At 47.0% G+C, this 17,604-nt stretch overlaps 1 protein-coding gene across 1 annotated transcript in view; it reads left to right on the top strand.

Annotated features, from left to right (window-relative positions):
• Positions 1-17,604, top strand: part of LOC138599679 (pleckstrin homology domain-containing family A member 5-like) — a 241,962-nt gene that overhangs the window by 185,305 nt on the left and 39,053 nt on the right. Inside the window, exons 9-13 of the mRNA XM_069671435.1 lie at positions 2,154-2,254; positions 3,559-3,674; positions 5,734-6,840; positions 15,458-15,747; positions 16,135-16,373. Coding sequence (XP_069527536.1) covers positions 2,154-2,254; positions 3,559-3,674; positions 5,734-6,840; positions 15,458-15,747; positions 16,135-16,373 — 1,853 coding nt within the window. The remainder of the gene's footprint in view (positions 1-2,153; positions 2,255-3,558; positions 3,675-5,733; positions 6,841-15,457; positions 15,748-16,134; positions 16,374-17,604) is intronic.

Below are 17,604 nucleotides of genomic sequence, written 5' to 3'. Positions count from 1 at the left end.
CAGAGGGAGGAGAGCACGATGAACACGCACGAAAAGCAAGCGAGCTTGTGAGGATGTCCAAACATCTTTTCTCTCTCTGTCTCTGTCTGCCGTGCGCTGATAAGCATCTGAAGGTTTTGTTTCATCGTCATCTGTTACTCGTTCATCTCACCGGTGTCTATATAAAGCTCCACGTTCGTAAAGTCAGAGGCAGGAAGGACAACAAGTTCCAGATCGTCAGGACGACTCTGTAGTCTGTATTTTTGCCCCCTGTAGAAGCTTTAACTTTAATGTCTATCTTAAGAACTTTGACTGCTCAAACACCTCCTAAAATACAGCAAGTGGGGCGTGAACATGTGCTCTTCAGCTCAACACAGCTCAACCAGGCGACTTTGACTCGTTCACGGCTGCGTCTCACATCTTTTGTGTTTTGCAGCTGATTTGCTTCTGAAATGTTCGACACAAAAGCAGAGGGCAGTTGTTTGTGTGTGTTTGTGAGATAAAAGTCAAAGGCAAGATGGCCCAAACTTGTTTGATCATTAGGACAAATTTACAGACCATGAAGGGTGTATGTTGGAGGAGGAGGTTTTACTTACTTAACAATGTTTAATTTGACCCCCTGAGAGCTTTGGAGCATCTTCCACCAAATCTTTAAAACAGAACACCTCTTCCTAACATACAGAGAGGCAGCAAAACAAAATGCACAGAGCCTCGAGGTGATGAGATTGTTTTCTGGTCTCGCTTGTGATTTCTTACTCTGCAAAGAAAATGCTAACGTCACATAAATTCAGCAGAAGAGGGTTATCCAAAAAGCAGTAGGTATGGAGAACTTCACTGAGGTAAATGAAACCATCGGATGTTTTCTCACATGCTCGCTTCTTTCAAATCAATCAATCAAATTTTATTTGTATAGCGCCAAATCATAACCAGGGTTATCTCGAGACACTTTACAGAAAGAGCAGGTCTAGACCGACTCTTTGTTAAGTTATTTAAAGAGAGGCCCAACATCAATCCACCATGAGTAGCAATTAGCAATTCGGCACATTGGCAAGGAAAAACTTCCTTTTAACAGGCAGAAACCTCGAGCAGAACCAGACTCATGTTGAACAGCCATCTGCCTCGACTGGATGGGCCGAACATGGGATAGAAGGAGATGCAGGATAGAGACAGGCAAAGAGAGCAACAACAACATATGTCCTTGTTACCACAACAACATATGTCCTTGTTACATGAACAACAACAGACACATACTTATGGCTACAATGCCAATAATAATGGTAGACTAGGGTGAAGATTGGCTAAATAAATAAATAAATAAATAAATTAGCAAGAGAAGCAGAGTAATGATAAAGGCTGAGGTAATCGTAATCGTAACAGTTGAAGTCAACAGGTCTACTATTAGCATTAGCAGCAACAATAATGATACTATGGGGAAGGCTGATGTTAGTAGGTGTTGCAGTCGAGCAGGTCCACAGCAGCAGGTGGTCTGCAGCAACGATCCTCAGGAACCTTCAAGACAAGGGAGCACAAGAACTCCCGGGAAGATATGTGGTTAGTAATGTTAACGGGACCAGAAGATACAGAGTTAATGAGCTGCATTAATATGACAGAGAGAGAGAGAGAGAGACAGAGAGTCAGAGAGAGAGGAAGAGAGAGAGAGAGTCAGAGAGTCAGAGAGAGAGAGAGAGAGAAGCTTGGTGTGTCAGATCCCCCCGGCAGTCTAAATCACTTGCATCACTTCCCAAGGAGCAGTAAAGAACCTCATGTGAAGCATCATTTAAACAAAAGACAAAGATCCGTGTGAACAGTTACGTTCAGGAACATCATCATCAGCCCTCCAGACGGGGAGGTCAATGACAATCCAGAGGAGGACGGAGTTTGAACATGTTGAACAGCCAGCAGAGCACGAGCACAAACGTATCCACAAATTTAGGTCCTCTAGTGTCCCTCAGCCTCTGACGGACTTCAGTGCATCTCTTGGTCCTATCTAACAGGCGGTGCGTCACCAGTCGGCCTCCACCATTCCCAGCTCTTTGATGTCTGTTCGTGTCTGGGGCTTCATTGATGCTGAGCCCGCTGACGGACCCAGACTGTGTTTACAGATGTGGCTTTGAATGCAGACGTCCCTCTCTGATATGTTAACATGCGACTCTTGTCTGCCTCTGTTGGTGCAGATGAGAAAGAGGACAGCATCCTGGGGAGCATCCTGCTGCCCAGCTTCCACATCTCCATGCTGTCAGTGGACGACCACATCAGCAGGAAGTACGCTTTCAAGGTAAAATACAAGAGTTGTTTACAAAATAAAAGTGGCGTCAGCTGTTTTTACACGACGATGTGATGACATTTATGATTTTTGTCTTAAGTAAGAACTCATTAAAACACAGGTAGCTGAAGCTCTCAGAGGTAGAACGTTACAGTTTTATATCCTGACTATGGGATGGTATGCACATGATCAGGAACATATTTATTATATTTAATTTAAAAAATCACCGTGAAACCACAAACTTCTTATTTCTGACATGTATGAGTCAAAGAAGAGAGGCAGATGTAAGTCAGGCGTGTTTTTAACTTTGGACGAGGTCACAAAATAATGTTCACAAATAATTTCACAGTCGTTGTATTTCACGTTTTGTGTGCATGTGAAAAAAATTGCATGCACGTATTTAAATTAGTGAATGCTTAAAAAATGTGTCCTCACACATTCAAGTTTGTGAATTTGTAAAGAAGTTTTTCAGGTGAAATATTTTGTGCTCACAGGAGCACTTCTGTCCAGGCAGAATGTGCACGCTAGAATCATCTGTGACCTGATTGGACAGTTTAGCTTCCTCTGATTGGATGCTCAGTGGAGGCAAGCTGATTGGCTGGTTAGCTGAGGCGTGAACAAACAGTCAAAATTCGTGCTTGTAACTGGTAGCTCGTAGCTCGTAGCTCGTAGCTCGTAGCTTGTAGCTTCAGGGTCCTGACTTTATGCTAAGCTAGGCTAACCTCATTATTACTCCTGCTATGTAAATTACATTTATTTCAGTCTTCTCATCTCGCAAAAAATGTTCCATTAATCTGAGTGAGCTGAACATCTGTCAGGGAATCTCTCCTGAAAGACTGTAGAGTAAGGTCCTGATGACCAGAGCTAATTACAGCGTACAGAGCCTCACCAATACACATACACACACACACACACACACACACACACACACACACACACACACACACACACACAGGAAGTTGTCAGTCGGGCAGCCCAGTGTCAGTCTTATTTATGCATCTCTACCTGCCAAGACACACAGAGAGGAACCTTGAAGACTTTCACACTTATCTGTTTTCACACAAACACACATGGAGAGGCAGACACACGCACACGCACACACACACACACACACACACACACACTGTACACAAACACTCTGCCAACAGGAATGATGTAAAGACTTCCTGCCGTTATCTCAAGGTCACATCCAGAGCTGTTTCTCACTCTGCTCTTTTACCTCCTCCTCTCTCCCTCCCTCTCCTCCTGCTCCCTCCTCCCTCCTCTCTCCCTCCCTCTCCTCCTGCTCCCTCCTCTCTCCCTCCCTCCACCGCCAGGCCACTCACCCCAACATGCGGACGTACTACTTCTGCACCGACACAGCCAAAGAGATGGAGTCGTGGATGAAAGTCATGACGGATGCAGCTCTCGTGCACAGCGAGCCGGTCAGAAGGTCGGTACGCTCCGCAGAAACTCGCCCACGCACACGTCACAGGGTTGTAAGAAGAAATCAGAGAGACACAGTCACCATGTTGGAACCACGTATTCTCCAGTGCTGTAATATTCATGAAGCGTTTTATCATATCTCTGGAGTCTTTCTAAATGTGTCTGAAAGTGTGGAGTTTAGAGTTTCCTCGTGTTGAGATCTCCTCCTCTGAGACATGTGGAGAAGTCGAGCTGGTTGTCATGCAGGGAGTGAAATTAGCACCTGCCAGCTGCCAATTGCAGGGAGCATGATGGCTGTGGCAGGTTAAAATTTCAGATCACCTGCCACTGTCGATTTTTTATGTATTTTTATTAACCAAAAGCTAATTATGAACCATGTCTGAAGCTGAGAACAGTCGGGCGGGTGAGGAAAGTTTCTGAAATTCAGGCTCTGAGATTTCAGTTGTGTGGAGCTCCAAACATTCACAGCAGATTTAATTTATTGACCAATAGAACCATCTCTTATAAAGTGATCGACCCTCGTTAAACACAAATAAAGGCCACATTTTAGTGTTTTACAAATTAGGTATGCACGATATTATCGGCACGTTATCGGTATCTGCAGATTATGGCTTGAAAATGACAAATTGACATCAACAGAAAAGTAATTTTTCTGCCAATATTTTCTGCCTATAAAACAGCGCTTTAATTCTGCCTAAATGCTCGATGATTCCCTGAAAAAACTAGATGTAATGCTACGACATTGACTCGGCGCAAGTGTGCGCGAACTGCCTGCGCAAAGTTCTCAACAACACACAAATAAAGACTAAAAAGTCACAGAAACTCGAGCCGATGAACAGAAGTTAAACAACTTTCACAACTTTTACAGTTAGCTCACATTTTCATGGCCAATACACTCACGGCCAAAGCCGACGCTAACAGAGAGTAACATAAACATCAGAGCAAAACTAACTCACATATTCATGGACACACACGATAAAAATAGTCCGTCGTCGATCACTGATGTCTCCGTAGTAGGTGCAGGAAACAAGTCCGGGCATGTCTCCCTCACTGCCGTTTTTCGGGGGGATGCTGCATTCAGGTGCGCTCAGAAACCTGACCTTTTGTACAACGTCTCTTCTGTCAAGCGTGACAAAGGGTGCGAGATGTCTGCGGTGTGGCAGTTTTTGGCCACTACAATAAGAGTAGGCATGATATCAACTCCACTACAGGGAGACTTGATGTTCTCTACGGTGAGGTGTAAAAACGTGCCTAATATATCGGTATGGAAATCGGCGATTGGCAAAAAGGGTTGGAAAATATCAGCATATTGGATATCAGCAAAAAATCCAATATCGTGCATCGCTGTTACAAATACTTGCTCGGACTCTGGACAACAAGCTTTAAACTGGGACAATCCCGGTCAATAGGGGGCGCTGTCGCACCACCAGCACCCCTAATCTGTGTCTGTATAAGACTGAAATGCACATCACATGACCTCTCACGTACACTGAGCATGCTCGTACCAGCATAAACAGGAAGCAGACTGTCGGCTCCGCGGCGAGTTGTTGAGTTGCAGAAAATATAACAAATGCAGAACAGCAAAGACGAAAAGTAAGACCAGAGTTTTCTTAGTTTGGACCCATGAGGAGGTGAAACTGTTACTAAATGAACACATGAATAGGTGGTCAATAAAGTGATTGATAAGACTCAATCAGGACGGGAACAGGTGTGCCTGCGTCTGCGTTGTATCATTTCCAGATCGCAGCAACTCAAAGTTTGAAAGTTAGGAAACATACTTTTGCTCCCCTCGACACGACAAAGTCCCAAATACAGTTTTATCCATCGCTCTCCCACACCTATAATACTTCATGCTTGTTAACCCAACACACAGTTGGCCCAGACAGCCGTAAGTCCTGCACCCTCAGGGGATTCAGACAGAGATCAGAAACTTCTAAGAAGTGGAGGCCAGAGGAGCAGACAGAGAGAACAAACACACGACTTCTGACACTTTAAGTTAGCTTTGAAAACTCTGTTAGAAAACGCTCAGAAAACTCGATAACATTTCTCTCTTTCTTTCATCCCAGAATGGACAAGTTGAAAGTGGACCAGCGGACGCCTCAGGAGTTAAACAACTTACTGAACCACAGAGTCCTGACCCGGCCCGAGATCCAGAACAACGAACGCAACCGCGAGCCCATACGACAACACTCCCTGTCTCGAGTCGACGACAAACGAAAAGAAGCAGAGAAACACAACGGCCAGCGGGAGCGAGAGTACTACACCTTACAGAGAGACGGGGAGAGGTACTCCCTGAAGAAAGACGGGGTGAGCTACACGCTTCAGAAGGACGGAGAGAGGTACCTCCTCCACAAGGACGGAGAGAAGTACCTGCTGCGGAAAGACGGGGAGAAGACCTACCTGCATAAAGACGGGGAGGTGTGCGCCATTCACAGGGAGCTGGAGAAGTACGCTGTGCAGAAAGTGGACGAGAAGTACACAGTGACGTCGCCAGAGGAGAGATACGCTCCGTCTAAAGATGGAGAGAAGTACCTGCTGACGAAGGATGGAGAAAAATATGCACTGCAGAAAGTAGGAGACAGGCACCTGCTCCAGAAAGACGTACAGAAACCCGCTCCTCATAAGGAGGTGAAGAGACAGCTGTCGTTAAAGGAGACAGAGAGATACAGCACGATGAAAGCAGACAGTAAATATGGAACCATACAAGTTGTGGATAAATACGGCACTGTGAGGGAGGTGAAGAAGTACGCCACGCTACGCGAAGGGGATAAATACGCTATGCTCAGAGACGCAGAGAAGTACGCGACAGTCCGCGGGGATAAATACGGCTTCCAGAGAGACCCGAGTGCAGAGCGGCCTCTGACCAAAATCAGCAGCATCAAGCTGCAGCCGGCTCAGGCCGCCGCCATCGCAGCTGCGGTGTCTGCATCCCGACAGGCCAGCATCAACGCCCAGAAACCTGTGCAGGTCAACGGCTCGGGGTCAACAGCGGGGGAGCTGACTGCAGACTGCAGCCCAGCAGAGGTAGATGCTACCCTGGCCGGGGGTCCAGTAAAGTCCCCAGTTCCAGTCCAGGAGCCGGAGAGGGGCCTGTCCAGGACCAACTCCATGCAGCAGCTGGAGCAGTGGGTCCGCACGCACAGGACGAGAGGAGTGGACGACGACGCCAGGAGGTGAGACTGAGTTTGTGCTAACGTGCTTTTCTGGTTTTTGCATCCTTAAAAATGACGTCTTACCATGAAGAAAAACACATGATGGTTTGATTTGACGGTGACCCGCTGCATTTTAAAGATGCATACAAAGGCCACAAGAAGAGCCCACATCTACAAGTAAATAAGTTTAATCAGTTCACCAAGAGTCTGACCTCTGATCCCGACCTATCTGCTCCTCCACTAGATTTAAACTGTTTTGATTCCAACCCTCCTCCCTCCCTGTGCATCCTCCTCCCTCCCCTTGCATCCTCCTCCCTCTCTGTGCATCCTCCTCCCTCCCCTTGCATCCTCCTCCCTCTCTGTGTATCCTCATCCCTCCCTGTGCATCCTCTTACCTCCCCATTCATCCTCCTCCCTCTCTTTGCATCCTCCTCCCTCCCTGTGCAACCTCCTCCCTCCCCTTGCATTCTCCTCCCTCCCCATTCATCCTCCTCCCTCTCTGTGCATCCTCATCCCTCCCTGTGCAACCTTCTCCCTCTCTGTGCATCCTCCTCCCTCCCCTTGCATACTCCTCCCTCCCCTTGCATCCTCCTCCCTCCCTGTGCATCCTCCTCCCTCTCTGTGCATCCTCTTCCCTCTCTGTGCATCCTCCTCCCTCTCTGTGCATCCTCCTCCCTCCCCTTGCATCCTCCTCCCTCTCTGTGCATCCTCCTCCCTCCCTTTGCATCCTCCTCTCTCCCTTTGCATCCTCCTCCCTCCCTGTGCAACCTTCTCCCTCTCTGTGCATCCTCCTCCTTCCCCTTGCATCCTCCTCCCTCCCTTTGCATCCTCCTCTCTCCCTTTGCATCCTCCTCCCTCCCTGTGCAACCTTCTCCCTCTCTGTGCATCCTCCTCCCTCCCTTTGCATCCTCCTCCCTCCCTGTGCATCCTCCTCCGTCCTTGCTCTGACCTTGCGGGTCGCGGGGAGCTGAAAGCTTTTTGTGTCACAACAGATGTGTATCTCATTTGGGAGCGCCGGCGTTTAGCTGGCGTTTAGCCGGCTGTACGGGGGAACGCGGCGGAACAGAAGTGCAGAGCGCAGCCGCTCGCTGTGCTGTCAGCGCTTCCCCTCTCCGTCTGCTGTCATGAATAAGTCATAGGAATGAGAGCGTAATGAGAGCAGAGCGAGCTGAGTGCTGCCGAGTCACATTTGTCATCTTTATCAGCTCTCGGTGCAAACGAGGGAAAGAGAGAAACTTTGTCGCAGGTTGTTGTTGTTGTTAACATCGAGTGCTGCTTCTGCTAACAGCCATGTTATTTAAAGAGAGCAGACTTGTATTGAGTAGTTCAGGGATGACTGAGCTGATAACAGCCATGAAAAGCATCGTGAAGCATTTATATGATCACAGACGTGAACCTTTACTTATTTAACTTTTTAGGATCCTGTTAAACTTCATCCTTCATTTTGGATTATTATATTTATGGTTATTTACACCGATCAGCCATAACATCATGACACTGACAGGTGAAGTCAGTAACTTTGATTAACTCGTTACAATGGCACCTGTCAGTGGGGGGGGATGTGTGAGGCAGCAAGTGAACATTCTGTCCTTGAAGTTGATGTTGGAAGCAGGAAAAATGGGCGAACGTAAGAATGTGAGCGACTTTGAGGAGGGTCAAGCTGTGATGGTTAGACGACTCTGTCAGAGCGTCTCCAAGACTGCAGCTCTTGTGGGGTGGGCACGTTCTGCAGGGACAGGTGAACCGGCGACAGGGTCATGGGCGACTAAGGCTCATCGATGCACGTGGCGGCCGAAGGCTGGTCCGTGTGACATGGCACCAGGATGCACTATGGGAAGAAGGCGAGCCGGCAGAGGCAGTGTGATGCTTTGGCCAATGTTCATGTGGATGTTACTTTGACACGCACCACCTACCTGAACATTGTTACAGACCGAGTCCACCCCGTCATGGAAACAGTATTCCCTGATGGCAGTGGCCTCTCTCAGCAGGATGATGCGCCCTGTCTCACTGCAGACATGGTTCAGGAACGGTTTGAGGAACGACGAGTTGAAGGTGTTGACTCGGCCTCCAGATTCCCCAGATCTCAATCCAGTGGAGCGTCTGTGGGATGTGCTGAACAAACAAGTCCGATCCACGGAGGCCCCACCTCGCAGCTTACAGGACTTAAAGGATCTGCTGCTCACGTCTTGGTGCCAGATACCTCAGCACACCTTCAGAGGTCTGCTGGAGTCAGTGCCTCGACGGGTCAGGGCTGTTGGTGGCAAAAGAGGACCTACACGATATTAGGCAGGTTGTCATAATGTGATGGCTGATTGGTGTATATATAAATTATATTCCTATGGCTCTTTATGGCTTCAACGTTTAAATTGCAGATTTTTCACAATAAAAGCTGAAACAAGGAGTTATGCTTACGGAGTTCCTGCAGGGAAACTTTTAATGTGAAACATCTTTTCAGGAAGTGTTGACATAAAGTAGAAAAAGTAATTTGTATATAGAAAAGTTCTTTCTGTTGATAATAAGCGACTCTGAGAGCAGCAGAGTGGTGAGTATGAAATTAGAAAGTGGAAATGTGCATGATAGAGAATATATTGAGATGGCAGCTTCCATTAATCAGAGATCAGAGTCAATTAACAGTCGTCCACTAATAAACCACAGTGTGCAGCGGGACTCGGATGTTAGAATACAGGAAAGTGCATAAAAATATGACCTGATATTTTATAACATGAAATACTGGGACATCTACTTCTCCTCTTTAAGTCAATCTGCTGCTCTGCTGAGATGAACAGTTTCTTTTGCCTCATAATGAGCGATTAATAATTGCTGTAGATGAATTCATTATGATGCTTACTCGGCTTTTCTCCTTTGCCAAATGTTCCCACTGACTTGGAGAGCATCCAGATTCTGATTCATTGTTTTGGTATCAGCAGGAAAATCTGGTTTTCAGTGAACGTAGCAGAAAGAAAGACGATCGATAAACAAGCCAAGAGCACAGAAGTGAGATGTTTTGCAGGGCTGTTGTCTCTTTAATAGTCCTGAATAAGAACAAAGTCTGTGACTCACTCACCCAACACTGACTGGTGTGTTTCGTGCCTACATGTACCAGGATGCATTGCACGCGAGCAGCTGCAGCCTCGGCCTTGCTCAGCTGCAATTCTGCCAAAGCACAAACGCAAAAATGTCTCCTGGTCTGTTCCATCCTCTGCTCTCCTGGTTTGGATGCATTTTCTCTGTTGTAGTTTCACAGTTTGCAGCCTGACGTTCTTCTGGGACACAAACTACATGAAATGATTTTGCAGCTGCACCGCAAAGACACCGAGAACATCTGCAACAACTGCAGCCGTTTTCCACATTCGGATACCTAACTCTGACAAAGAGAAGACATGTTTCCCTTCCGCAGACCTTTTGCATTGAAGACGTGAGATAACAGCTCCTCACAGCCGCTGCTGGCTAACAATATGAACGAATGTCGTCCTGAATGAATAAAGTTAATCTAAATTAAATTTCAGTCTGATTAACAGGCTGAAATTATCGCCAAACAACCTCTGAAATTTGAAAACAAACTTCAGTTTCATAAGCTGCTTTTCCAACACAGTAACTTTCCTCAGGGACTTCTGGAGAAACGCGAGCATTTCTTTTTTAGATTAGTTCAGTTATAAAGAAAGGCGTCTTTCAGCTGAGACTTCTGGGGAAGTCACAGACCTCCTCCACATTAAACAGAGTCATTCATGTTTGTGACTTCTTGCTTCCTTGTACGATGTGTGGCAACCCAGGGGACTGAGGCAAGATTCACCATAGAACAAGAGACTCAGAGACAGTTACTGAAAGTGTCTTTGCTTAATTAAAGAATTCAGGGGAAAGGGGAGTGGCTTAAACTACAAGTGAACATTCCTCCCGTCTGGGGAGCAGAGCAGAGAGAGCGGTGAGTTTAATCACCTCTTGGTGGAAGGTGGAATCAGACTGCTTCTCCTGAGCCGGTGGGTTCTTCGGTCTCTTGTCCTCCAGCGTCTCAGTGGTGAGAAACAACATCGTGTCAGCCTGTCCTTCGTTTCCTTCTGTGTCTCGCCGCCTGGAAACTGGGTGACTAAGTGCTGGCTCTAATTATCTGATGGGCTGCAGGTGTGACCAGAGCCACTCCCTCTATCACCTCCCCCAACCTGAGCTTGGGGATCGGCCCCCTGAGCTGGGTTGGCCTGGTTGTTTCCTCCGGTTTGCCACAGCTGGTGTAGCTCAGTCGTCTTTCGTCGCTCACAGCTGGTTGAAAATGCTGCTGCCCGTCTTCTGACTGGGACGAGACAACGAGATCACATCACTGGCTTCCTGTCAGGTTCAGGATCCAGTTAAACATTTTATTACTTGTTTTTAAAACTTTAAACGGGCTGGCACCATCGTACCTGTCTGAGTTGTTGCACCAACATGCTCGAGTCAGAGCGCCGAGGTCAACACAGCAGATGCTCTTGGACGCTGTGAGATCCAGGCTCAAACCCAGAGGAGACGGAGCCTCTGCAGTGGCTGCTCCTGGTCTGTGGAAGTCTACCTTCGTGACATTTTATTATGCAACTATAGTTTACTTTGACTTTGACTCTGCAGGGACCAGGAACTAAATGAACTTTATTTCACCCCCAAAAAGGTCCCTGCTCTGGGGGAAGTACTTACCAAAGACCAGGGACTTCAGGATGGGCCTTGCACACTGAACATCTCTGATTGGTGGAGCACAGGTGTGGCTTACACACGTCTGCAGACTAAATTGCTTGTTATTACCTGACATTTAGACCTCGTTGGAAACACGGACCACAATGAGTTGCAGGAACCTTTTAGTGCTTTGAAAAGAAGCTCCTGAGACTCTTAGTCCCGGGTACTTTAGGTGAGGTGGAGGTGGACAGTGGCTGTGAGTACTGTGTTACGTTAGCTAAAAGTTGCACAGTCATGGCGCAGTCCTTCAGCCTTCTCGTTGTGTGGATGCTACAGGTCGGGGTATCAGCTCGTCCCTCTCCTGAAAGCAAAGGTTAAATGAGATGACCAAAGACCGTGATGCTCCGCCCATCCAGGTGACGAATGGTGATCTGCAGTCAGCGTGACATCGGCTGTAATATATCTCCCGGCGGACTCGTAAGGTCACAGTCCTGCAGAATCAAGGCGTCCCCTTTATGATGAGCTGTTAATGGCTGTGAGGATAACGAGCTCATCATGACTTCATGTTCGCGGTCAAAGTGAAAGTGAAGCAAAGTTCTGTTAACAGAAGTAGTTTGATAATTAAAAGCAATGATGCGCACTGAACATGTCAAGGCTCACACATACAGATAATTACGCTGGTTCCTATTCAGTACTCCCTGATTAAAAGCATTGATTCAGTGATGCAGGAGAACAGGGAGTGCAGGTGTTTGTGTGGAGGCTTTTAGTCCTTTATCTTAGCACGTGTGTGTGTGTGTGTGTGTGTGTGTGTGTGTGTGTAACTGAGGCTTAAATGTCAAACCCACAACTTTAATGTCAGCTGTTGTTTTTGTTATCTTGATTGCTGCGACCGACGTAAATGTCTTTTTTAGCATAAAACACAGGCGACATGTTTTTTACGAGCCGGCCTCCCGCCGCAGCAGAGGAAGGTCTGGCCGCTGCAACATTCATGAGTCACTGCCGGGTTTAAAGAATGACTCACTCCTTCCTGTGTTCACTTATTTGCACTTTTATTACTTTCTGCAAAGTTCAGTCTTCCTTCATAACACGGGAAGGAAAATCTGTCCTCTGCTAATTCATGGCGGTACTTTCTCCGCTGACCTGTCTCACATCGCAGTAATGTGCTCCCGAGTCTTTGGCTCTGAATTTCTCATTTCTGATGGCTTTATAGTTTTGTGATTTAGGAAACACAGATTTATGCCTTGTTTCCTTTGCCCTTGAACATTCCTCTTCTGATAACAAGTGCATTCTGCTGTCCGAGCTACAAATCAAACAGAACCATGACAACAAGGTTTTACCCAATTACAGCTTTCAATGAATTTACAAAAAGGATGAAGAGTCGAGTGTGGCTCTTAAAACCTGGATGCATCCTGTTCTCTCATGTTTCAGCTGGTTCTCATGAGACGCGTTAGGCTGTCAACTAATTTCAATGTCAATCCCTTTGCAACAATACAGGATGCTCAGAGCATCTGCACTGCTGGTGGTCCAGCACATTCAGAGTCAGGTGAGTTAGCATATAGAGCGAGAAAGTGCACTCTGGATGGAGATGGGGAGCGATGGATAGGTCATGAGGGGCTTAAGTCCAGTGGGAAGAGCGTGAGAGTTATTGTTTTAATCCACACCATGACGTCCTCCTAAAGCTAACCCAGTAGCCTTAACGAACTGCTAACATCACACAGACGGTAACCAGGTGTTAAAGGGGCAGAAAAATACGACGACATATCCGGGCCATGGTAACAAAGAAAACAAAACACCTGGAGGAGAAAGAAATATTCAGAGGAAAAACTCAAAGATTGGCCAGACATTTTTGAGAAATTAAGTCATAAATTTGCACACGAGTCCTCTCTGGACGCCCACCCAAGAGAGTAACGCACTTAATAACGTGGTCAGCCACGACCTCGGGGTGGTTGTTTGATGTATAAGCCTCCATCCAGACAACAAAACGACTCAAACCACTGATTTAAATGTGTGTATGTTCTGTCTGTAATGCAGGTTTGATTCCTCGCAGTCTCCGTCATGAGGTCATAGGGTAACTGTCATGTGTGATGTAACCCCTGGGGCAAACGCTGAGCATAGAGACGTGTGTTTCTGCAGCAGAGGGTCGCTCAGTCTGTCTCCTCTATGCGGTCTGCTTCTTGTGTGCAGAGAGGCTGAATCTGCTCCGAGCTCCGTGCCATGCACGCCTGCTACCTGACTTTTGGGGGAGTCGCAGCTCAAATAGGTTCCCATTAACACTATTTTCATAGTTTTTGTTTCTCGCGAATGTCTGACTTTATAATTTCGCACATTTGAAATGTATTTCTGGCAAAAAGACTTTTTTCTCCGAATATTTCTCTTCTCCTTTAGCTCCATTTTTTTGTTGTTGTTATTACAATAGCACTAATACGCCGTTGCCGTAAGTGTTGGTATTTAACAACATGGGATGAAAATGTGTTGGATGAAAGAGTTACTAGTTGCTGTAATCATTCCCACTCTCCGTGTTTTGTCATGATGGGATACCTTTAAGCATTACTCCACCGCGTCTTCGTCTGTTAGCCGAGTCAAGTTTGTATCCATCACTGCGATGGTCCTTTAAATACAAAACTGCAGACACAGCTGAAGTAGCATACAGGGATTCGACCAGGTATTCACATGTGAGTTTGTTGCAGGGACAGAGCTCAGGCAAATAAATATATACCTGACAAGCAGAAAATATGCTTCTGAGTCTTTGGCTTCCACTAAACTATGGATTTGTTTTTGCACCGAAGCACGACTGTAAATTTTCAATCTCTAAGGGGTAGCTGCTCTTTCAAAGGAATGCCTCTCAGCCATTAGAATCAGGATGAATAATCGATGTGAGCATGTGAGACTTGTTATAAAGATCGATCTTCATGCACGGATCCCTGAATGACGAGGACCTCAATCATGGAGAAATGAATGTCTGTCCTGAAAAAGTATTTACTTTGAAAAGTTCCTAACCTTCTTTAAGGTGAGCGATTGTGACAGAGCCTCAATCTACTGTGACCGACACCCAAAATTACAGTTGGTGTCGAGACGGCCGAGTGTCTTCATGAAGTATCTTTAAGCTGGAGGAGTTTGAGGTCAACAAGCATCCGTCCTGCTGAAGTGTGTCTGAGCTGACACTGATTCTGTGTAAGATTCAGGGTTATAACTCTGCAGTTAAGCTGCCTACCTGAAAATCAAGTATCAAGTAGAGATATTGGATTTCCCCTGATATGACTGCCGTCCAGACAGGCTATTATTTGTTGAAGTGTATATTGAACCTCTTTGGGTTCTTGGTGCAGTGGAGCAGACAGTTGTGTTGTTTCCTTTGCACTCAGTTTGAGGTGAATTTAGACGCATCATCCATGTGTTTGTTTCAGTCTATAGTGGTGCATTCAAATGTCCCAACGTTCATTAGAATTTCAAGGCTGCAAATTGTGCCAGTTTGTTTTCCACCGTGGAGTTTAACTTTTGAGCCACAAGCTGTGCTCCGGCAGTTTGGTGTTTTTCTGACCTTGAAGAGTTCTTACCTGTGTGGTCCAGTGCAGAGGCCATGGTGTACGTGCAGCCAGACGAAGCAAGGCGAAGACAGTTGTTTGCATTTTGGTGGACATTGGGACTTTATGCTGAGAGAAGAAGTCTTAGACCCAAGTACGTTTGCTGTTGCACATGCATAAACCAAGTGAACGAGGGAGCTTGGAGATGCCCTCATGCCCTCTTTGCACTTGTGATTGTGCTAACCTGATTAAACAGACCCCTCATCAGGTTCACAATCAGCACAAGACTCAGACGTCAGTGCGTCCTGCAGGTTCATGAATTCACAACACAAACAAACGCCGTATAAAGTTGCATAAATTACCTCTTGTATTTCTCCTGAAGAGTGAAAAAGCATTTAGTAACAAACTCTCCTCTGATCTCCCTGTGAATAAAAAGATCCTTGATCTGCAGTGAAGACAGAGAACTCATTCCTTATCACTTTCTCTTCCAGTGTGACGTCCTACCAGACCTTACCCCGGAACATGCCCAGCCACCGGGCTCAGATCGTGCCCCGTTACCCGGAGGGCTATCGCACGCTGCCCCGCAACAGCATGATGAGGCCCGACAGCATCTGCAGCGTGGCGGGCTCCGTGTACGACCGGGCCCTCCGTCCCGCCTCCACCAGCACCGTCATCACCACAGCGGAGAAGAGGAGGTCGATGAGGGACGACACCATGTGGCAGCTGTACGAGTGGCAGCAGAGGCAGGCGTTTTCCAGGCACAGTCTGGCTCAGCCAACAGGTACGCAGACCACAGACAGGATGAGATCGCGTCTTTTTCCGTCCACCTCTCACACGTCTCTCTCTCTCTCTCTCTCTCTCTCTCTCTCTCTCTCACTCTCTCTCTCTTGCGTTTTGTTTGTTCAGTATAAAATAAGTGCGCCGGATGACTGTCACCATCATTACTTGTATAAGTGCTGTAAAGAAGCCGGTCTGAAAGTGTTATGTGACATGCTTTTAGGCTGTCAGAGTGCTCCAAAATAATGTCATATCATGTGTCATCATTTGTTAAATCGCATTCTGGCTCTGTTTTGGAATATAGCTCTAATTTTGTTGCCATCACAGAAAATGTTGCAGGCGAGGAAAGCTTCTGACTCCACTCTGACTCTCTTTGCTGTTGTGCCTCCAGCTGTGGGTCATTATGGCACCCTGCCCAGCACGAAGACCATGGGCAACATCTCCGAGCACGCTGTGGCGCACTCCATCCCCACCTCCCCGTCTCACGGCTCCCTGGCTCTCTACAGCACCTTCTCCCCTCCTCGCCAGCAGGTCGCTCAGAACCCCAGCAGCTCCCACTCTGAGGTGTCCTCGCCAGTCTACAGGGGGGACGTGACGCTGGATCCCCGGCACAGAGCACACCTCGCCAAGGTACAGCACATTTCATATAAACAGGACAATAATGGGCCTCATGAACACATGAGAAGAGAGTGTTCCTTCCTGGTATCGTCTCTTAAACCACAGATCTGATGATAGACTTCTTAGATTGTGTCAAGTGAGAGCAAAACAGTTAGCAAACCCGAAGGCCCTCTGCTCAACCTTCAACAGACAGGATGAGAGTGAGGTGAGGAGTATCCTTGCAGTCAGCTCCCGTCCTCTGCTCATCCACTTTAAGAAATCCTTAATCCAAAGTGCAACATTTTCAACTCTGATAAAGCAAAGATGTGCACTGATCAGCCGTAACAACCTGCCTAATATTGTGTAGGTCCCTTTTTACCACCCAAACAGCCCTGACCCGTCGAGGCATGGACTCCAGCAGACCTGTGAAGGTGTGCTGAGGTATCTGGCACCAAGACGTGAGCAGCAGATCCTTTAGGTCCTGTAAGCTGCGAGGTGGGGCCTCCATGGATCGGACTTGTTTCCATCCATTGGATTGAGATCCAGGGAATCTGGAGGCCAACACCTTGAACTTGTTGTTCCTCAAACCGTTCCTGAACCATGTCTGCAGTGTGGCAGGCGCGTTATCCTGCTGAGAGAGGCCACTGCCATCAGGGAATACTTCAAGGACAAAATGTTCTTTTGCTGCCTAACGTATCCCAGCCACTGCCAGGTGCGATTGTAACGAGATAATCAACGTTATTCACTTCACCTGTCAGTGGTCAGAATGTTATGGCTGAGCGGTGCAGAGTTGCATGTCATCTGCGTAGACGCTGACATTTGTATTATGCAAGGAAAAGGTCAAACTTTCAAATAATAATAAGTTGGCAGAGGATATATCCTTGTAGAAGCCAGCTGTACACCTGGTTAATCTTAAGAAGGCACTGGAAACACAGAAGTAGACAGCAGGAAATGAGAAAGCTGACGCTAGCTCATACGTCTAATCTAGTATCCTGTTGAATTGGTGGCTTAGCTTGGCTCGGCTTGGCTCCTTGGCTGGAGCACATCAATGCTAACAACCTGGAATGTAGTTACCAGCGTTGGAAGCTAAGGCCCAGCCTAGTAGGTAGCTGACCCAGTCAGTTGCTAGCGTTGGCATGCTAGGTAGTCTTGGAAGCTAATGAGTACACAAGCCATTAGCCAATCCAGTGGGTTGCTAGTTTGGACGCAGGAGATGTTGGACAAATGAATACTCAGCTTCTAATTCCATATTTGTGTTACCAGC

The sequence above is a fragment of the Semicossyphus pulcher genome, unplaced genomic scaffold, assembly GCF_022749685.1.
Source record: "Semicossyphus pulcher isolate SPU_LCO1_2020_fin unplaced genomic scaffold, fSemPul1.0.p SCAF_20, whole genome shotgun sequence".
Classification (NCBI taxonomy): domain Eukaryota; kingdom Metazoa; phylum Chordata; class Actinopteri; order Labriformes; family Labridae; genus Semicossyphus; species Semicossyphus pulcher.
Note: the sequence above shows the minus strand (reverse complement) of the source record. Positions and strands in the feature narration are given on the sequence as shown.